General features: G+C 45.6%; 1 protein-coding gene across 9 annotated transcripts in view; it reads right to left on the bottom strand.

The window, feature by feature from the left end:
* The window catches only part of trappc9 (trafficking protein particle complex subunit 9), a 575,858-nt gene that overhangs the window by 466,440 nt on the left and 86,938 nt on the right, over positions 1 to 22,480 (bottom strand). For all 9 annotated transcript variants that reach the window (XM_033019648.1, XM_033019645.1, XM_033019642.1 and 6 more), the window contains one exon: positions 15,335 to 15,498. In XM_033019648.1, coding sequence (XP_032875539.1) covers positions 15,335 to 15,498 — 164 coding nt within the window. The remainder of the gene's footprint in view (positions 1 to 15,334; positions 15,499 to 22,480) is intronic.

Here is a 22,480-nt window from a genome sequence, read left to right as displayed (position 1 = left end):
ACCAGCCTCAGGCGGTGGTGGCGCCAGTCAGGCAGGGAGGTTAATGTACATACTAGAGTCGCATTAGAACTAAATCATGAGCATAACAGGTGTTAAAATAGCCCTCATGACTTACTAATGTTTTAATTGCGGCCGTCAGTCGTGGAGGATTATTTTGTTGAATCTTCTTTTACTCTTTGGTATTTTAAATATGTTCATTTTAAGATTAAAATAAAAATAATAAAAGACAAACAAAAACATATTAATAAAAATAAAAGGATTTGTTCTGCAAAATTTTGAAAAGGCCACACTTAATGGGCTAGAAGGCAGCATGCGGCCTTAAGGCAGCATGCGGCCTTAAGGCCGCAGGTTCCCCACCCCTGAACCAGACCAAACGTTTCAAACATGTTGTGAACATTCTACACCTACAAGCAATAGCCTGAAATGGCATCTCATTTTCTTTAACTAATTTGTTCATCCTGCATAATCTCCATGCCTGAGAGATCATTAACATGGATTCTCACAGTACCAAACATTTATACAGGACAGATATGAGGAGGGCAAGAAAAGCACAGATAATACAGGAGGGCTAAGGGCAGCACTCAAGGATAATCCAAGTTCAAAAGAACAGTGGAATCGATACGCGTAGAAGCAAGTATCAAAAATTGACAGGACAACGAATGGGTGGATGGTTTGTATCACCATAACACCAGTAACAAAAACAGACAGGTACAAACAAAAAGTGAAACTTGTAAACCTGCTGATATTACTGTTTCACTCACTGGCTACATTTGTCCTCCTTGACAATCCAGGTACTGGGTTATATGTACTATCAGAATAATGCAGATTGTGTATAAAATCTAAATCTAAATACTTGTAAGAGAAATGCAATGCTTAACATGATGCTGAACTCTGATTAAGCTGAGTATTTCTCAAATATTGTATCTGCAGCCATTATTCCAGCACAATTCTGAATATTATAGTGTAAATTTTAACATTAATACTAACTATAATTTGAATTAATATTTTGAATAATGCCCTATACAGTGCATTCAGAAAGTATTCAGACCCCTTCACTTTTTCCACATTTTGTTACATGACAGCCTTATTTTAAAATTAATTAAATTCATTTTTTAATCATCAATCTCCACACAATACCCCAGAATGAAGAAGCGAAAACAGGTGTTTAGAAGTTTTTGCAAAGTAATTAAAAAGAAATAACTGAAATATCATATTTGCATAAGTATTCAGACCCTTTGCTATGAGGTTCATCCTGTTTCCTTTGATTATCCTTGAGATGTTGACCGGACAGTGAGGGGACCAACTCAAGAGCAAAGATCATAGGGCGGAGCATGTCAGCGGGCAATAGATAACAGGACAGTGGGAGGTCGAGCTTACTCCTGTGTCAGCGCGAGTAATCTCAATTGGTCCCTTGATCGCGCTGACATAAGAGGAAGCTCCACCGCCCGCTGACCCGCTCCGCTCTATGATCTTTGCTCTTGAGCTGGTCCCCTCAATGTCCGGTCTACATTGACAGACATGGACCTGGCAGTGATCGCCATGCAGTGTCACCCAGTGCAGCAAGTGAGGTCATGTCCTGTTCCCGGTGGCAGTTGGAATTTAAGGATTTGCACTTCCAGAGATGGAAAAAGTGTACCGCTATCGTGTACCGTTTTGGCGTTGTTCAAGTCATGAAAAGCACGATCATAAACAAATGCACAAACTCAAGCACAATTACAAACAAACGCACAAACTCACACACAAAATGAGAGTTTTAGTAATATACATATATTTCGTATATATACATACGATAGCGGTACACTTTTTCCATCACCTTACTCACAATAGTCCTGTGGTGTGGTGTATCAGGTTTTGTGCAGATTTATGTTATGTTTTAAAAGTAATTCACATTTTTTAATTTACAAAACCCCAATTTGAGAAACATTTCTTCCCTCTACACTGGCATTTACAGCTATGACATCCCAATGGGATGAGGGAGTATGAATAATGGGAATTGAGCAGCCCTGGCGCAGTTGGGGGCTATGGGCGAGTGCTGAAATATTGCGTTGGGGAACAGGTTGTGTTGGGGGAATGGATGAGTGGTCGAATATGCGTTGGGGAACGGGTTGCGTTGACGGACCAGGCCTCCCCTGCGGGCAATGGGCGAGTGGTGGAATATCACGCTGGGGGACCAAACCTACCGTGTGACAGGGACCCAACGACTCCCACTTGGTCAAGTATATCCTTATGATAACTATAAAACCGTGTGTGTGTGTGTGTGTGTGTGTGTGTGTGTGCGTGTGTGCGTGTGTGCGTGTGTGCGTGTGTGCGTGCGTGCGTAGAGATTTATCCCCCGGAGTTCAAAATTCGCGTACCTGAAAATTCTGGGCTTTATTTTTTGTTATTAATAAAATTCTTCATAAATCCCATCAACATTTTAATTCAAAGCGCCTGTTTTTTTCCCTGATGACGGGACAATGGATCTGCCTGCCTGCCATGCCGTCTGCTCGCGCTGCGACTTACGCCACCTCCTGCCCCTCCCTGCTCCCCCCGTTGTTCAAAAGTCGCCGTGTCGACTGAACACCGAAGATCATCGCTGAAGACTGCGGCACGCGCTGCAAGTGAAGAACGAGCAAGTTGGGCCCTGAATTGGAGCCGTTGGGTCCGTCTCGGCTCTCGTCCGTCACTGCCGAAAACATTTGAAAAAATCCCACTGTCCAAAGATCATAGAGCGCTCTCTTCTTGCTCGCGCTGCGAGAGACGTCACCCCCCCCAACCACTCCTCCCGTTCTCGGGCCCTGCCCGCCAAAGATCATAGAGCGGAGCCTGCAGCCGGGAGCAAAGTTCGGGAACCAGCCCTCCCCTGTGACGACGCGCTCCACCCACCTCTCAAACTCTACCCCCCTCCCTCTCTGCCACCCCCCCCACTCCCTATCTGCCCCCTCATGCTCACTCACACCCCACCCTCCCTCTCTGTGTCCCTCTCTGTGACTGTCCCACTCTGTGCCTCTCTGTCCCTCTGTGTCCCCGTGTGCCTTTGTATCACTCGGTGTGCCTCGGTGTCGCTCTGTTTGCTTCTGTGTCGCTCTGTTTGCTTCTGTGTCGCTCTGTGTGCATCTGTGTACCTCTCTGTGCACCTCTCTGTGCCTTTGTGTCCTTCTCTGTGTCCCTCCCTATCCCTCTGTGTGTCTCTCTCTGTGTAGATTAGATTAGATTAGATTCGTTTATTGTCATTCAGACCTTTCGGTCTGAACGAAAATTTATTTCCCTGCAGTCATACATATAATTTAAAAAATGACAAAAACACACAATCAACACAAATTTAACATCCACCACAGTGAGTTCACCAAACACCTCCTCACTGTGGTGGAAGGCAAAATCTTAAAGTCTCTGTCTCTTCCCTCTTTGTTCTCCCTCTGCGCCGAGGCGACGGTTCAAACTCCGCGGGTGGTCGCTGCCTCCGCCACAGCTCCGAGGCCGAGTCGGGTCTCCGCTGCCGCTGCCTCCGCCACAGCTTCAGGGCCGAGTCAGGTCTCCGCCGCATCTGCCACAACTTCGGGGCCGAGTCGGGTCTCCGCTACCGCTGCTGCTGCCGCTGCCGCCACCACAGCTCCAGGACCGAGTCGGTTCTCCGCTGCTGCTGCCGCCGCCACAGCTCCAGGGCCGAGTCGGGTCTCCGCTGCTGCTGCCGCCGCTACAGCTTCGGGGCCTAGTCGGGTCTCCGCTGCCGCTGCTGCTGCCGCCGCCGCGACAGCTTTGGTGCCGAGTCGGGTCTCCGCTGCCGCTGCTGCTGCCGCCGCCGCCACAGCTTCGGTGCCGAGTCGGGTCTCCGCTGCTGCTGCCGCTGCTACAGCTCTGATGTCGCCAGCTCCGCCATTAGGCCTCGGCGCAGACGGAGACGGGGACGGGGAATACGACCGAAGAAAAAGTCGCATCCCCCGAAGGAAGAGACCAAAGCATGTTTCTCCCACCCCACCCACACACATACACAACTTAATAAAACAAAATTAACTAAAACATGACAAGGAACAAAACGAAAGAAAAAAAAGACGGACTGCAGGTGGGCCGCAGCTGTTAAGCCAGCGCCGCCATCTTGGTACCACTCTGTGTCCCACTCTGTGCCTCTGTGTCCCTCTTTGCGCCCCTCTCTCTACCCCCCTCCCTCTCTAGCCACACCTGCGAGTTGGGGGCTATACATGAGTGGAAAGGGCAGGGGATGTGGTAAAAGGAGTGAATATTAATATAAAATCATTGAGGGTGGTTAGTGTGTGTGTGTGGGGGGTGGTCAGTGTGTGTGTGTGTGAGATGGGTTGGTTATTGTGTATGTGACACCGCAGGCCGCCCTCTCTCCCCGCAACTGCGTGTTGAGGGGACGAGACCCAAAGGGTCCCACTTGGTCTAGTATATTAATAAAACTCTCATCTTGTCTTGGAGTGCTTGCGAGTCCATGCGGGCCTGAACTACACCAAAACGGTACACGATAGCGCTACAATTTTTGCCCCACCTTACTCACATTTGGCTTGCGGTGTAGTTTTATCAAGTTTCGTTCAGATTGATATTATATTTTACGTTATTCGCAATTTCATCTTTGCAAAATCCTGTTTAAGAAAGAATAACTTGAACGCTGCAGTGGCAGTTTGCAGCTTTGACATCACAATGGGATCTCATTTACATAAACTGCCTGTGAACAGTGCTCCACCAGACAATGACATCACAATGGGATCTCATTTACATAAACTGCCCATTGTTCAACCCAGTGCAATGAGAGAATTGTTACATTGTTGTAAGGAGAGGGAGGGAGTGGGTGAGGGGGAAGAGAAATGTTATTTAAACATTATGTTTAGTGAGAGTGTGATAGGTGAGAGGTGTGAAGTGTGGGAGTGGGAGAGCAGGGAGAGGAGAGAGAAGAGGGAGGGTGAAGAGGAGGGGAGGGAAGGGAGTGTTGAGGATGAGGGCAAATGAGTCACGCCTTCGCAGTTGGGGGCTATGGGTGAGTGGTGGAATATTGCGTTGGGGGAACGGGTGAGTGGTGGAAATGGGTTGCGTTGGGGGGACGGGTGAGTGGTGGAATATTGTATTGGGGAACGGGGCCTAACGGGTCCCACTTGGTCTAGAAAGTTACTAAAACTCTTATCTTGTTTGTTTGTATGTGTGCGTGCGTGACCGCGAAATTCCAAAACCTCGCCGAAACTGTAAACAATAGCGCTACAAATATTTGGCCCATCTTACTCATCATCGTCCTGGGATGTAAAAGAAACAAGTTTCGTTCAGATTTATGTTATATTTTACAAGTTATTGACATTTTAAACTTTACAAAAATCACTTTTCAAAACATTTTTCTACTTGTCCTGCCCGTCAGCAGCATTCAACATCACAATGACGTCACAATGGGGTCCCAAATCTCATTTACATATAAAACATCGAGATTTAAAAAAAAATCTCAGTTTTAATCAAATTCTTGTGTTCTCACAGGGCTCGAAATTCACGGTTGCCCGGGTGCCAATCACCACTCAAACTGCCGCTGGGCAACCTAAACGGCGAGTCATTTTGCCCGGCTTGGCAACTTGGTTTATACCGAAGACACACAAAAACTGGAGTAACTCCGCGGATCCGGCAGCATCTCTGGAGAAAAGGAACGTGACGTTTTGTGTCGCCGACGGTTGTGGGAAAGATGCTAAGTGTGGCGTGACGGAGGGTCGGCGCTAAAGACGGGCAGCAGCGGCGACGGCTCCATCTCCTCCTCCCGCACCCCGCCCCGCCCGGCGTGTTAGCGGCAGCTGCTGCCACTCCGCCAACGGCACTTTCAAAACAGACCCTTGGAGGAGGGAGGTGTCGGTCAGAGGCGGAAGTAGAGTAGGGGTAGGGGGGAGGGGGGGTGATTGGAGGAGGGAGACAAATCAAAACACTCTCGGCAGACCTGCACCGCAGCCAGGATCGATCCCGGTCTCCGGCGCTGCAATCGCTGGACCATTCCCATCCCCACCCGAGAGCCTCCACATGCCCGGGGATGGCCAGAGGCGTCGGGAGTCAGACGGACGCGGCACCCCCAGGCCCACAGCCAGCGCAAAACCCAGCTCAGCTCTGCCTGTCCCGCCAGGTTAACCAGCAGCCATGTCTGGATTGAGACGGGGCTGTAGGCGAGACAGGCAGCTGAGCTGCATTTAGCGCTGGATTGAGCTGAAATTACCGTTCACAGAAGCCTCGCGCGTGTATGTGTGTGCGCATGCGCGCGCGGCCGCCAAGATATTTTGTTCGCGGTCCCCTCATATTTTGGTTGCGATTTCTGTGTCTGACATGTGTTGTACGAGGAGCGCTGGCCTTCCTTCCCACCTCCTCTGCCTTCCTCTCTCTCTCTCTTACGCCCCCCTCCACTCCCCTTATCCTGAGAGCCCTCCTCTTCATCCCGCACTGATCCCCATTCCTGTCTCTATTCAGTCCTCACAGAGGGATAATTCAGTTGAAATTTTAACGTTAATTCTGAAGTGGGACTGATGGAAAAAGCGTTTATCAACAATTTTTTTTTAAATGTTGCTTACAAACTGGGTATCTTCATTGCCACATACATCTAATCTGAATGTCTGGTAATGTGGCGTCTTGACACCTTTAAATATATTACCAAACATTTGCTGCATTTATGTCCTTTGGCCATCTCTTAGTTAGTGTAATGTCAGATGGGTATAGTCAGTTTTGTCAGCTATTATCATAAAATGCCTTTAGAAAATTCCTTGCAACCTGTATATTAGATTAGATTAGATTAGATTCGTTTTATTGTCATTCAGACCTTTCGGTCTGAACGAAATTTTGTTTCCCTGCAGTCATACATATAATTAAAAAAATGGCAAAAACACACAATCAACACAAATTTAACATCCACCACAGTGAGTTCACCAAACACCTCCTCACTGTGGTGGAAGGCAAAATCTTAAAGTCTCTGTCTCTTCCCTCTTTGTTCTCCCTCTGCGCCGAGGCGACGGTTCAAACTCCGCGGGTGGTTGCTGCCTCCGCCACAACTCCAGGGCCGAGTCGGGTCTCCGCCGCTGCTGCTGCTGCCGCCGCCACAGCTTCGGTGCCGAGCCGCGGCTCCGCTGCTGCTGCTGCCGCCGCTACAGCTTCGGTGCCGAGCCGGGTCTCCGCTGCTGCTGCTGCCGCCACTACAGCTTCGGTGCCGAGCCGGGTCTCCGCTGCTGCTGCTGCCGCCGCTACAGCTTCGGTGCCGAGCCGGGTCTCCGCTGCTGCTGCTGCCGCCGCCACAGCTCCAGGGCCGAGCCGGGTCTCCGCTGCTGCTGCTGCCGCCACTACAGCTTCGGTGCCGAGCCGGGTCTCCGCTGCTGCTGCTGCCGCCGCTACAGCTTCGGGGCCGAGTCAGGTCTCCGCTGCTGCTGCTGTTGCTGCTACAGCTCCGATGCCGCCAGCTCCGCCATTAGGCCTCGGCGCAGACGGAGACGGGGAATACGACCGAAGAAAAAGTCGCATCCCCCGAAGGAAGAGACCAAAGCATGTTTCTCCCACACCACCCACACACATACACAACTTAATAAAACAAAATTAACTAAAACATGACAAGGAACAAAACGAAAGAAAAAAAAAAAACAGACTGCAGGTGGGCCGCAGCTGTTAAGCCAGCGCCGCCATCTTGGAATCTTGGAATTTTGTTGTGGATAAATTATGTGGGAAACGAGAGTGTTTCTGTACCAATAGCAATAACGACCCATGCTATGGCCATGTCATGATAATGTTCGGTCCTTCACAGAAAACATGCTTGTAGTGTGCATGGTTAAGCATATATGTTATCAAGGTCCAGTCTTTATTGGCACATCTTGATCATACGCTGAATAATCCAACCACATTTTTGTTTGGAAGTGGAAAGAAATAATAAAAATTGCATTAATTGCAATGTGTAAAAAGAGTTGAGATGCCGTATTATAATTTTGCTGCATGTCATTGTGGTATAAATCATGTCTTGATTGGTGAATATGTTAGTTTGTGACTTTATTTGAAGCAGAAATAATATGTGAATGCATAATTCCGACTGGTAACTGCGCACTTCGTTCGAGCACGCCTCATGCAAGCCATCTTAAATGACCACCTAAAATGTCATTTGGCAAACTAAAAAGTTGCCAAGGTTGCCCGGCTGGCAACAGGGAAAAAAGGTTAAGCGAGAACCCTGTTTCAGTCACAATGGCATCCCGAAGAATGGGATTCATTTTCATTAAAAACCGTAATTTTCAAAAACACTCAGTTTTAATAAAATTCTTCTTTTTCCTTAACAGCTAACATTGTGTTTAGGTTATTTTAATGTGATTTTCATTGTGGGGGGGTTGGGACAGGGGGGTGGTTTCATTTTTTTTTTAATATCACAATTTTCATTATGGGGGATGGGATAGGGGGGAGGTGAGGAGTGGGATAGAGGGAGAGGAGGGAGGTAGGGAGGGAAGAGAGGGGAAAGAGGGGAAGGTGACAAGGGAGAGCGAGGGAGGAGGGGGGGGGGTGATAGAGGGAGAGTAGTGTGGGAGGTAGGGAGTGGGGCATAGAGGGAGAGGAGGTCAGTGGGGGAGGTGAGGAGGGAGAGTGGGGGAGGTGAGGAGGGAGAGTGGGGGAGTGGGATAGCGGGGAGGTGAGGAGTGGGGGGAGGGGGGGACAGGGATCCTCATGATTACTTTGGTAGTGGTCCTTCATGATCTTGCTGGCTCTGGATCTGCACCTCCTGGTGTATAGGTCCTGCAGAAGGGGGGGGGGGGGGGTGGGAGTGTAGTTAACGTGGTGCGTTCAGCCGAACGCACTACTCTCTGCAGGGCCTTCCTGTCCTGGGCAGAGCTGTTTCCAAACCAGAAAAATATGTTTCCGGTCAGGATATTTTCTACAGCACCAGAGTAGAAGGATTGAAGGATCCTCAGAGAGACTGAATTTCCGCAGCTGCCTGAGGTGGTAATGGCGCTGCCTTGCCTGTCTTACCAGTGCGGAAGTGTGTGTTGTCCATGTGATGTGGACTCCCAGGTATTTAATGCTGCTCACTCTATCCACAGTAGTCCCATAAATCCCTAGTGGCGTGTACATCCTTCGTTGTTGTGCTCTTGTAAAGAACACAATCAGGTCCTTAGTTTTTGCGCCATTCAAGAGGAGGCTGTTATTCTGACGCCAGAGTGCCAAGTCAGCCACCGCCTCCAGGTAGGCCTTCTCATTGTTATCGGAGATCAGACCCACCACCACTGTGTCATCACAAAGTTAATGATGGAGTTGGAGCTGATCCTGGCCACATAGTCATGTGTGTACAGGGAGTACAGTAGGGGGCTGAGGACGCAACCCTGGGGGGATCCTGTGTACAGGGTGAGGGGGTTGGAAGTATGTCTGCCCATCTTGACCACCTGGGGCCTGGCAGTCAGAAAGTCCAGGACCCACGCACACAGGGGAGTGTTCAGTCCCAGTTCCAGCAGCTTATCAGCAAGTCTGGTGGGGACTATGGTGTTGAAAGCTGAACTGAAAGCAATGAACAGCATCCTCACATAGCACCCCTTCTGGCTGTCAAGGTGAGAGAGTGGTGTGCAAAACATGGGAGACCGCATCATCCGTGGATCTGTTTGGACTGTATGCGAACTGCAGCGGATCCATGGTGTGAGGGAGGAAGGCGCAGATGTAGTCCTTGATCAGCCTCTTGAAGCATTTCATGACCACTGAGGTGAGGGCACCGGCCGGTAGTCATTCAAGCAAGCTGGAGGCATTCTTAGGCACTGGTACAATAGTGGATCTCCTGAAGCAGGTAGGGACCACGGACTTGGCCAGGGAGAGGTTGAATATTCAGATTCAGATTCAGAAAACATTATTGTCTGTCGCAACAGAAAATCTTCTATTGTGGTGAACACTGGAGCTAGCTGATCAGCACAAGACTGTAGTACTCGCCAAGATATACCATCTGGGCCTACAGCTTTCCTCGTGTTCACACACGTCAGAGCCCTCCTCACGTCGTGCTCGGACACCGAGAATGTGTGCACATCCCCAGCAGTGTGCCTCACTCCAGCCTCGCTGGCCAGCGTGCTGACAATGTTGTTGTTAGCCAGCAAGCTAGGGTGTTGTTGCCCGCCTCAAATCGTGTATAGAAAAGAGTTCAGATCATCCGCTAAGGAGGCGCTGGCTCTCCCGGTTGAGGGGGGGGGGCTGCTCTGGTAATTTGTTATAGTACGTAGCCCCTGCCACAGGTGTCTGGTGTCACGCTGCTCCAACAGCATCCTGTTCCTGTACCTCCTTTTTGCGTCCTTCACCACCCTTCGCAGTGTATAGGACTCTGCCTTGTAGTCATCCATGTTGCCGGATGCCAAGCTGGAGTTATAAGCAGCGGTGCATGCATTCAAACTAAAGCGAATGGACCGGTCAACCCAGGGTTTTTGGTTAGGAAAGAAGCTAACCCTTGCTGTGGGGACGATGTTGTCGGCTAATGTTGCTATGAAGTCCGTGACAGCTTCCGCAAACTCACTGACGTCTCTGGAACTTGATTGGAACATATTCCAGTCGACATCACTCAGTGCATCCTGCAGCATGGCCTCTGACATCCCTCGTCATGGCTGCTTCCCGTACTATCCGTTGTTTATATCCGGCAGCAGGAAAATGACGGCATGGTCAGATTTTCCAAAAGGAGGGACTGAAACGGCCTTATATTCTTTCCTGAACGGTGTGTAACAGTGGTCCAAAGTTCTTTCCCCCCTGGTGACACACGTGATGTGTTGACAGAAGTTACCTATAACTTTTGAGATTCGCCTTTTTGAAATCCCCAACCACCACCATAGCCGCGTCAGGATGCTTGTTCTGACATAACACATCGTGTAGGACCTATAGTGCCGTGTCGGTGTCCGCATGCGGTGGCTGTTATGATGACTGAGCTGAACTCCCGGGAAAGGTAGAATGGACAGCATGAGATCGTCAGATGATCCAGGTTCGACGAGCATGTACGAGAAAGCATCTTAATATTCTTAGGGTTGCACAAGTTGCTGTTGGTCATGAAGAAAACCCCTCCACCCTTAGATTTTCCAGACTATTCCATTCTATCCTCACGAAAAACAGAGGACTCGGTTGGGTATATTACTTGATCTTTCACCAGCCATGTCTTCGTCAGACAAAAGATGTTAGTCTCTTGTGTCCCGCTGGAATCTAATCCTCGCCCTGAGATCATCTATCTTGTTTTCCAGGGACTGGACATTAGCAAGAAGAATGCTGGGCAGAAGTGGACAGTAGGCTTGAGCTTTTAGCCTGTTCCGAATCCCCCTCCGCTTACCTCAATGTTTTTTTCTGCCGTTTTCCCCAGAGACGCGCTCCCATTGTTGTTGCTGCGGCTCGCTCTTATGATCTCTGCCGGCCACGCTGGATCGGTGGATAAAGTGTCCAAAAAAACTTTGGTTACGCTAATGTAAGTTCAAAGGTGTTTTTCGATCGTGGAGTGTTAGTGCTGATGTGTTAGCAGCAAGAAAGATATTAAAAATAAACATAAGTTTAAAAAAATGCACAATCTCCGCGGAGTTACCACGACGGAGACTGGACCCGGCCGCACCATCTTATCAGAGTGAAGGGAGCTCAGATTTCTTGCTTTACCATTCTAGTGAAAAGATTTTCCTCACACCGATAATTAAGATGGTTGTCCAGAGTTCAATTTTCTCCAGTGATTTAACTTCTGCATTAAAATTGCCACAAACACCAAGCTAATTTTCTGAAGAGTTGTAGATACAAGGAACTGCAGATGCTGGTTTTCCAAAAAAAGACAGTGCTGGAGTAACTCAGCGGATCAAGCAACATCTCTGGATATGGAAAGGTAACAAAGTTGCAAGTCGGGACCGTTCTTGCGGAGGTGGGGAGAGAAAGCTGGAAGAGAAGACATACAAGACAAAGCCTGCGAGTGATTGGTGGATACAGGTGAGGTGAGGGGGGGATTTATGGCTGGCAACCGGACCCTGACGGACTGAGCGCAAGTGTTCCACGCAAGTGTTGCCGAGTGTACCCCCCCCAATCAGTCCTAACAAGGGTCCTGACCTGAAACCTCACCTATCCATGTTAGAGTCACAGAGTCATAGAGTGATCGTGTGGAAACAGGCCCTTTGGCCCAACTTGCCCACACCGGCCAACAATGTCCCAACTACACTAGGCCCACTTGCCTGCGCTCGGTCCATATCCCTCCAAACCTGTCCTATCCATGTACCTGTCTGTTTCTTAAATGATGGGGATAGTCCCAGCCTCAACTACCTCCTCTGGCAGCTTGTTCCACACACCCACCACACTTTGTGTGAAAAAGATACCCTTCAGATTCCTATTAAATCGTTTCCCCCTCACCTGAACATGTCCTCTGGTCCTCGATTTCCTTACTCTGGGCAAGAGACTGTGCAGCTACCCAATCTACTCCCCTCATGAATTTGTACAGCTCTGTAAGATCACCCCTCATCCTCCTGTGCTCCATGGAATAGAGTCCCAGCCTACTCAACCTCTCTCTATAGCTCACACACTCTCGTACTGGAAACATCCTCGTAAATCTTTTCTGAACCCTTTCAAGCTCAACAATATCAGGGAGGAATGGGTGTGGGTGTGTGTGTGTGTAGAGTGTGTGTGTGTGGAGTATGTGTGTATGTATGGAGTGTGTGTGTGCCAAACTGTACAGAAGCTATACATAGAAAATAGGTGCAGGAGGCCATTCGGCCCTTCGAGCCAGCACCGCCATTCATTGTGATCATGGCTGATCATCCCCTATCAATAACCCGTGCCTGCCTTCTCCCCATATCCCTTGACTCCACTATCCCCTAGAGCTCTATCTAACTCTCTCTTAAATCCATATAGTGACAATCATCACACAACATTGCTCTCCAACATTTCTTTAATTTCCATACTTCAAGAATCTTTCTCAAATCTAGTGCAAACTTCTTAAAACAATATTTCATCACTATTATAATTTGAGGGTAAATGTAAGCTAATTTAGAGCAAGTGATGTGACTATTTGTATTTCTTTTAATAGTAACCACTCCACTTAGCATCATAAGCAAATATTGACAAGAAAAGAAACAGAGGCACAGCAAGATGAATGAATTTATGGTTTCACTCACAAAGCGGAAAATGTTAGAACCAACAGTTCACAGTTAAAACTGCACAATGGCGCAGCGGTAGAGCTGCTACCTTACAGCGCTAGGGACACAAGTTTGATCCTGATCTTGGGTGCAGTTTATATGGGGTTTGCATGTTCACCCTGTGACCGTGTGCGTTTTCCCTGGGTGCTCCAGATAAGTAAGTAAGTAAGTTTATTGGCCAAGTATTCACATACAAGGAATTTGCCTTGGTGCTACGCCCAGAAGTAACAACATGACACACAGTGACAGTTACGAATGACTCAGAAAACACTAAACATTAATAATAATAAAACATTAATGATAAAACACCATTGATCAAGCATGTGAACCAACAAAACACCAGATCAAAGGGAGGATACAGATTTTTGGCTGTTGAGTAGAGCAACTACTCGTGGATAAAAACTGTTTTTATGTCTGGCTGTGGCAGCTTTGACAGTCCGGAGTCGCCTTCCAGAGAGAAGTGATTCAAAGAGTCTGTGGCCAGGGTGAGAGGGGTCAGAGATGATCTTGCCCACTCGCTTCCTGGCCCTTGCAGTGTACAGTTCATCAATGGAGGAAAGGTTGCAGCCAATAATCTTCCCTGCTGATCGGACGATTCGCTGCAGCCTCCAGGTGTCGTGCTTGGTGGCTGAGCCAAACCAGACCATGATGGAGAAGGTGAGAACAGACTCTACGATGGCCGTGTAGAATTGGACCATCATTGCCTGTGGCAGATTGTGCTTCCTCAGCTGCCGCAGGAAGTACATCCTCTGTTGTGCCTTTTTGACTGTGGAGTCAATGGTAGTTCCCCACTTAAGGTCCTTGGAGATGATGGTTCCCAGGAGCTTAAAAGACTCCACAGATGTGACTGTGGTGTTGTTGATGGTGAGTGGGGTGAGGGGAGGGGGGGCTCTCCTAAAGTCTACAATCAGTTCCACTGTCTTAAGAGCATTGAGCTCTAGGTTGTTGCGATGGCACCAGGACGCCAGCTGTGACACTTCCTGTCTGTAAGCAGATTCTTCCCCATCCTGGATCAGTCAAATCAGGGTTGTGGCGTCCGCAAACCTGAGAAGCTTGACAGAGGTGTCTGTGGAGGTGCAGTCGTTGGTGTAGAGAGAGTAGAGGAGAGGAGAGAGTACGCAGCCTTGTGGTGCTCCTATGCTGAGTGTTTGCGGGTCCGAGATGTGCTTTCCCAACCTCACATGCTGCTTCCTGTCTGTCAGGAAGTTGGTGATCCACTGACAGAGGGGTTCAGGCACAGTTAACTCGGAAAGTTTGGAGTGTAGTAGCTCTGGCACAATGGTGTTGAATGCAGAGCTAAAACCAACAAACAGGATCCTCGCATAGGTCCCCTGGCGGTCTAGGTGCTGTAGGATGAAATGCAGGCCCAGGTTGACTGCATCATCCACAGATCTATTGGCCCGATATGCAAACTGCAGAGGGACCAGCAGGGAGTTTGTGAAATTTTTCAGCTTGGCCAACACAAGCCTTTCGAGTGTCTTCATGACTACAGAGGTCAGTGCGACAGGCCTGTAGTCATTAAGCCAAGATTCCATCCATATTCCAAAGACATACAGGTTTGTATGTTATTTGGTTTCTTGTAAATTTTCCCGCGTGTGGAGGATAGAAGTATAGGTAAATGCTGGTTAGCACAGAATCAGTAGGCCACAGGGCCTGTTTCCACGCTGTATCTCTAAACTCAACCAAACTAAGCAGCAATAATTTAAAAGAGTGGAAGTAGATAAATTAATAATAAACTACTTGTCAATTTATAGTTCCCCACCCCCCCCCCCCCCCAACCCCCCCCCCCCCCCCCCCCCCCCCCAACCAAAAGACAGTTAGCAGCAATGGCAGGGTTGTTGGCTTTGGTCTTTCTGCTGTCCAGATAACAACTTTGGTTCCAGCTAAACTCATCTAATCAACAAAGGAGAAGTTACTTGTAATTGACAGATGGTAGTTCTCATTATGTTTATGTAGAAATATGTACAAGTATATCTTAAGTACACCAGAAATACAGATTATATATTATTTATTTCCTTAATATTACAGATAAAATTAAATCTACAGATTATGCAGTCTATAATTATGCACCAAATATATATAATGAACACCTTCAATTCAAGCAAACTTAATTTAGAGCAGCATAGCATTTAAACATACAAGTGAAGTTTAAGGTCTATTAATAAATTCCCAACTGGGACGTTTCTGGAATATTAAAGCATTAAGATCCATTACGATCATACGAGAAGAAACAAGCATTCTTATTCTCAAGACAAATAGATACTAACCTTTGTCATTTACGTTCTTTGCAGAGATCTCTAACGTTTCCAAAGGTTCTGTACCAATATTCTCCAGTTTGATAGTCAGCTGTTGCAATTCCCCATTGAAGAGTTGAACAGATGCACTACTAAATATCTCATCACCTGACAATGGCACCAGTGTCTGAGCAGATCTAAATTTAAACATTAATTAGTATCAGTGCGTTATAGGTTTTGCACAATTATGAGTTTAAAAAAAGTCACTACTAATTAGTAACAGCGAGCAAGAGTAAAAGAGCTTGCTTTTTTTTAAATGCCTCTTATAAATTGGAACTATAATAAATTTTTATTGAAAGTAACATTTGATGAAAACATATTTGAAAATCATAAATAACTATAACTTAGCTCATTAAAATAATACATTTCATAAGTTCAAGCAGCATGCAACAGTACATCAGTAATACTTACTAAATGCTTGAACAATTTTCAGACTGAAGGTACAATCATACAGTGCTATGCAGAGTTAATTTGTCCTATGAAAAGGTCATCATCCTAAAATGTTAAGTCTCTGTCCATAAATGTACCACTAGCATTTTTTGTATTTGACTTGAATTATTTAGCACATAAAGGAAGGCACAACAGACGGCAGATGCTGGAATCTGTAAGCAGCTGGAGGAACTCGGTGGATCAGGCGATAAATGTGGAAGGAAATTGACAGCCGACTTTTTGGGTCGAGACTCTTTATCCAGATTGCTTGGTCTTGAAGGGTCTTGATCCAAGCATCAACTGTTCATTTCCTTCCACAGACACTGTCTGGCCTTTTGCGTTTCTCCAGCCATTCTACTTTGTTGTGTTCTTTTGCATTTAATGTTGTTAAATTCTACTTAACCATTAACATTCTATTAAAATTTCTCTTCTGATGTTGGATATTATTCCACATAAATCTTGAAATATTTTGGATATTTTCAAAAGGGAATATATTTTCTAAGAAATATTTTTTTTCTGATCAAAAAGTATAGAATATATTCAGTCACTGTCAGTTCACCGGCTTTCAGATGTTAGTGAATAGCTCCCTCTGTGGGTATAACATACCCAGCCCATAATTTTTTGCAATAGTAACAATACAGAAAATGCTCAAAATATCTCACTCTGCAAGTCAGGCATCGTCTGTGGTTCAAGAAACAGAGATGATGTCTCAGGTCAAGGAGCCCATCATCAGAAACTTGTTTGAGGCTGATTTAATATTTTGATTTCAAAAGCATAAATTATTGTTATTTCGACTCCTACTATTTTATACAAATAAACAATTACTTGCAGCAACAATATTAATAAAAGTGTTTAATTTCTCTTCAAATTGTTTTGCATCTTTGTGCCAAATCTTGATGAACAACTTGCTTTATAAACTTTAAATAACTGGTAGACAATTTGTTCCAAGAGCTTTATAATTTCTTAATTTTTAGAAAAATAGAAAGCATATGACTACTTCCCTCAGTGTTTTCCATTTGGTGCCAAATCCTAGTTGTTTTTTTTTTGTTTGGCATTACCTCAAAGCTTGATTGAATTTTCTTTTGCATGTTTAAGTTTTGAAAAAGTAATGATTTAAAAATAAGGAACTAGGAAGCAAAAGCTGGCAAATTGCTGCATCGGCTTAGTACTTGTTTAATAATACATATAAAGAATATAAATTCAGTCAGTCAATGTGTTTTTTCAAGTCTAAATTTAAGATCCATTTTCAGTTTGCTGCCAAATTTTATAAAGCAAATTGCTCACCAGGATTTGGCACAATGATGCAAAATAATTTGAAAAGGAATTCAATGCTTTTACTTTTCTAATATGATTTCTGTAAAACCCTTAGAAGTAATTGTCTAACAATTATTTAAGAAAGAACTGCAGATGCTGGAAAAATCGAAGGTAGACAAAAATGCTGAAGAAACTCAGCCGGTGAGGCAGCATCTATGGAACAAAGGAATAGGTGATGTTTCGGGTCAAGACCCTTCTTCAGACTTTAATTTATTAGTTGCACAAAGAGCAATGGTAAAAAAAAAAAATCACATGGTGCTCATGCTTTTTAAATCAAAACGTCAAAATCCATCCAAGCAGACCATTTGCTACAACAAACAGCTCTAGCTGAATGAAAATCTGTGAAACCAGGAGAATAGCAGCTCACTTGAGATTCATAAGAAAGATCAACAGAAAGTTTGCAATTCATGAGATGGTATGATCAGCACAAAATAAAAACTTTCAAAACACGTACTGTACTAAATTATTGCTGATTACATACATTTCTTAACAGCTGACAGCAAGCAAACTGAGCAATAAATTTGAGTGCTAATCTACCAATTCTACACAATGATGTATTAATCCTCCAGTTGAACTCAAAGACAAGAATCCGACGATTATTAATGTATTTTCATTAATGTAGTTTTTCTAGGTTCTGATCAAAGATCACGACCCATAGCTTGTTTCTCTCCCAACAGACACCGCCAGAAATGCTGAAATTCTATTTCCATTAATATGGGCCTTTTTACATGGAAAGGTTACACAAATGTGTTCTTGCAAACCACATTCATGCTTGGTAATTGTTTGAAATGTAAAATGTACCATACATAGAAAGTTTAAGACTTGTGCAAGTGCATGAGAACAAGACACCATTTAGAGCAGAGACTTCAAAGTCAAAGTCAAAGTCAATTTTATTCGTCACATGCACATTACATGCAGTGAAATGAATTTGCCAGCAGCGATACACTTAAAAGAACACACAATTCACAATAAAATTTAACACAAACATCCACCACAGCATTCTTCACTGTGGTGGAAGGCAACAAATTTCACCCAGTCTTTCTCCCGTGTCCACCCGTGGTCGGGGCCATAGACCCCCCGTGGTCGCCGCTACAGACGGCCCTCAATGTACAGGCCCTCTCGTCGGGATGATCTAAACTCCGCGTCGGGACGGTGAAACACACTCCGCGGCATGGAGGTTCCGAATCGGCAAAATCCTACTGGAGTCTGCGGCTTCAGGATGTTATAGGCCGCAGGCCGGCAGTCGGAGCTCTACTTCGGCGATCCCCGGCGAGGGATCCCAGGCTCCGGATGGTAAGTCCACTCCCCGCCCACGAGGGATCCCACAGCCCCGCCCCCACAGACCATGGCTTCAGGATGTTATAGGCCGCAGGCCGGCGGTCGGATGCTCTTCTCTGGGGATCCCTGGCGAAGTCCAGGATGGTAAGTCCACGCCATGCCCGCAGCTAGAAGCTCTGCAGACCACAGTCCCATGTTGTCAACGACATCAGGCCAGCATTCGGAGCAAGGGTTCGCCCGCTCCGCGATGGAAAGTCCACGCTGCGCCTGCTGCCGATGCTCCGGGCCCGACTCCGGGAAAGGCCGCTCCAAACCATGATGTTAGGCCACGAGGGAGGCAACATGGAAAAAGTCGCCTCTCTGTTGAGGAGGCGCCCGAAAGCAGTTTCCCCCTTTCTCCTCCCCCCGACCCCCCACATAAGACATACCGAGAGACACCCAAACTGACACTAGACACACTAAAAATAAAAATAAAATTAAAATAATGAACACGCTGCCGGCAGGGCAGCCGTCTCGCAGCGCCCCCACCGACTTAACCTTCGGAAGGGAAAAAGACATTTGGCACTATTGTCCTAAAAATCACACAATACTTATTTGAACTTGCAGATCCGCAGAATTTCAACAAGTGACTGTGATCCATAAATCATCCAAGCATCCAAACATCCAAGAATAATTAATCTGCATCTACAAAGCGAGAGTCCTTAATCGCTTCTTTTTTAAACCTTTTCTGGTGTCAATGTGCAGACCCTGAATAAATTTGTGGCTTACATTAACACTGACAAAGATATTTCAGATTGGGTGATTGAAATAAGCCTTTAGGCCCAACTTGCCCATGCTGATCAGCACTAGGCCCACCTGCCCATGCTTGGCCCATAACATTAAACCTAACCTATCAATGTACCTGTCCAAATGTCTATTAAATGTTATGATAGTAACTGCCTCAACTACATCCTCCAGCAACTCATTCCACATACCCAGCACCTTATGTGAAAAAAGTTACCCCTCACATTCTTATGAAATCTTTCCTCCCTCACCTTACCTGATCTCTTCCTCTCATGATTTTATACACTTCTATAAGATGGCCCTTTACCCTCCTGTGCTCCAAGGAATAAAGTCCAACTATATCTAGTTAGCTGGCTTTCCATGGATCATAAATTCATAAGTGATAGGAGCAGAATTAGGCCATTTGGCCCATCAAATCTACTCCACCATTCAATCATGGCTGATCTATCTTTCTCTCCTAACCCCATTTACTTGCCTCCCCATAACCTCTGACACCTGCGATCTAATTTTCCAGAGTAACCCTACCAGGCAGAACCTTAACAAAGGCCTTGCTGGAGTCCATATAGTTTAAATCTACTGCATTTCCCTTATTAATCCTTTTGATTGCTTCAGTCATTCTAAATACATACATATCTTAGTTTAGAATGCCCTTCAGTAACTTACCTACAACAGATGTCATGCTTGCTGTTCTATTTTTACAGGCTTTTCTTTGAAAACCTTCTTAAATAAAGGCATAACGTGAGCCACCCTTCAGTCTTCCGAGACATCAGCCATGGCAAACAATAATACACGTATTTCAGACAAGGCTCCTGCAATTTCTTCTTCATACTCTATACTCATTCTTGGATATATCTGATCACGCCATAGAGATTTACCTACCTTCATACACTTTAGGTGTCAAGCACCTCCTCACCCACGTTGCAGAGCACCCAAGAACTTGCGTTACTTTCACTCTTTATCTCATCTTTCCTCATTTTTTAAATACACTAATCTAACAAAAATGTCAAATCTTGATTTGTGATCCTGCTGAAGTAAAGGTCACTCCACTAACCTATTTTTTTCTTACAGCCAATCCATGCAAACTTTTAATTGACTGTGAACAACAAATTAAATTCATTTTTCCTCAGGAGATTGTTCTTGAGTATTAAGATCCTATTCTGCGTATATTTTCTTAGATAGAGATGAATGTTAAAATGTCCTAAAAAGGGGAAGAAAACTGCAGTGTTGCTGGGAATTTTAAATAGCAGCCAGATTTAAAATATATCAAAAAGTCTACTTCTCCAGATACTAATTCTAGGATGCAAGTTCTCCTCATATATTAATCATCATATTGCCAACTCAATTAATGTCATTTTTTCTTTTAGATTTGGTGCTTCCAAATACAAATTTTTCATTACTTTTATATAATGTGCAAATTTACATACTGACATTATATATTTATATAATCTGAGCTCTAGCTTAGTTTATAGAGTGCCACTTGTCAATTTGCATTAAGAGATCCTATTTATTCTAAACCAAATTCATCTTGAAACCCCGTGACTTAAGAATCATCATCCCCCTCTATAACAAGATCCTCCACTTCCAAATCCATACACCGCAATCAATAAAGATGGGCGACAAAACATCCTCCACTCTGTCAAGATCACAAATAATCACCAAGCATGCACACTAATTTTCCTGACAATCTCTTGAACCAAATTATAATGAATGGCTTGATGCAAAACACTTTGGAAAAATAATGTCAATTATGTCACAGTGATATTTTAACAAAAGCTACTTTCACTTCCCAACCAGCAGGAAGATTCTTCTGGAGAATTCCCTAAACATTGTGCTTTAATTTTGAAAAAGCTTTTAGAAAAATAAGCTTACCGTATTTCCCGACAATGAAGACGCTATTTTTTACCCAAAAATAAGGCACAAAAATTTACCTGCGTCTTAGAGGCCAAAGGTTAGGTTGTTAGCCAAGAAAGATAGACTTGGCTATCCTTCAGTACAGCAACATCAAGAACCATGTTGCTGTCACTGTATCATCAGATGTCAGCTTTTGCGAGGACAGTTGCATTCCAACTAAGACCCGGATATGGTTCAACAACAACAAGCCCTGGTTCACTGCAGAACTCAGACGGCTCCGACGGTCGAAAGAGGAGGCCGACAGGAGCGGGGATGCAGACCTCTACAGGCAGGCCAAGTACAAGCTGAGAAGAGGAATCAGAGCTGGCAAGGAAACGTACTCTGAGAAGTTGAGGAGCAAGTACTCAGCTAATGACTCTTCTTCGGTTTGGAAGGGCTTGCAAGAAATTACCAGCTACAAGAAGAAAGCCCCCCGCTCTTTGGATAATCGTCAGCTGACCAACGACCTGAATGAGTTTTACTGCAGGTTTGAAAATCAGAAACGTATCCCTGGTACCCCCTCCCCCCCTCCCCAACCAACACAGCCAGACCCCAGTCTACAAAGAATGGACCCTACACCCTCTCCTTCCCATTAACCACTTCACACCTACTTAAGGCAAGACTCCAGTATGCAAAGACTGGGCCTTTCTACACCCACCACTTCACACCCAATTAGCCCCACCCTCTGTGCCGCACAACATAACTTATCCAATACCAACAATAAAAATAGAGGTGGAGAGGCTTTTCAGAGGACAAAAGAGCCGGAAATCTCCAGGACCTGACAATGTTTCTCCATCTACTCTTAAACTCTGTGCCAAACAGCTGGCACCGGTCTATACAGACATTTTTAACCAGTCCCGGCAAACATGCACTGTCCCTGCCTGCTTCAAAGTCTCCACTATTGTCCCTGTACCCAAAAAGGCAAGGATAACTTGTCTTAATGACTACAGGTCTGTCGCAATGACCTCTGTAGTCATGAAGACACTTGAAAGGCTTGTGCTGGCCAAGCTGAAAAATATCACAAACTCCCTGCTGGACCCTCTGCAGTTTGCATATCGGGCCAATAGATCTGTGGATGATGCAGCGGGCAATATCACCTCTGACCCCTCTCACACTGGCCACAAACTCTTTGAATCACTTCCCTCTGGAAGGCGACTGTGGATTGTCACAGCTGCCACAGCCAGACATAAAAACAGTTTCTATCCACGAGTAGTTGCTCTACTCAACAGCCAAAAATCTGTAGCCTCCCTTTGATCTGGTATTTTGTTGGTTCACATGCTTGATCAATGGTGTTTTATCATTAATGTCTTATTATTATTATTAATGTTTAGTGTTTTCTGAGTCATTCATATGTATCTCATGTTGTTACTTATGGGCGGAGCACCAAGGCAAATTCCTTGTATGTGAATACTTGGCTAATAAACT

Source organism: Amblyraja radiata, chromosome 4 (assembly GCF_010909765.2).
Source record: "Amblyraja radiata isolate CabotCenter1 chromosome 4, sAmbRad1.1.pri, whole genome shotgun sequence".
NCBI lineage: Eukaryota > Metazoa > Chordata > Chondrichthyes > Rajiformes > Rajidae > Amblyraja > Amblyraja radiata.
The sequence above is the reverse complement of the archived record's forward strand: the minus strand, read 5'-3'. Positions and strand labels throughout refer to the sequence as shown.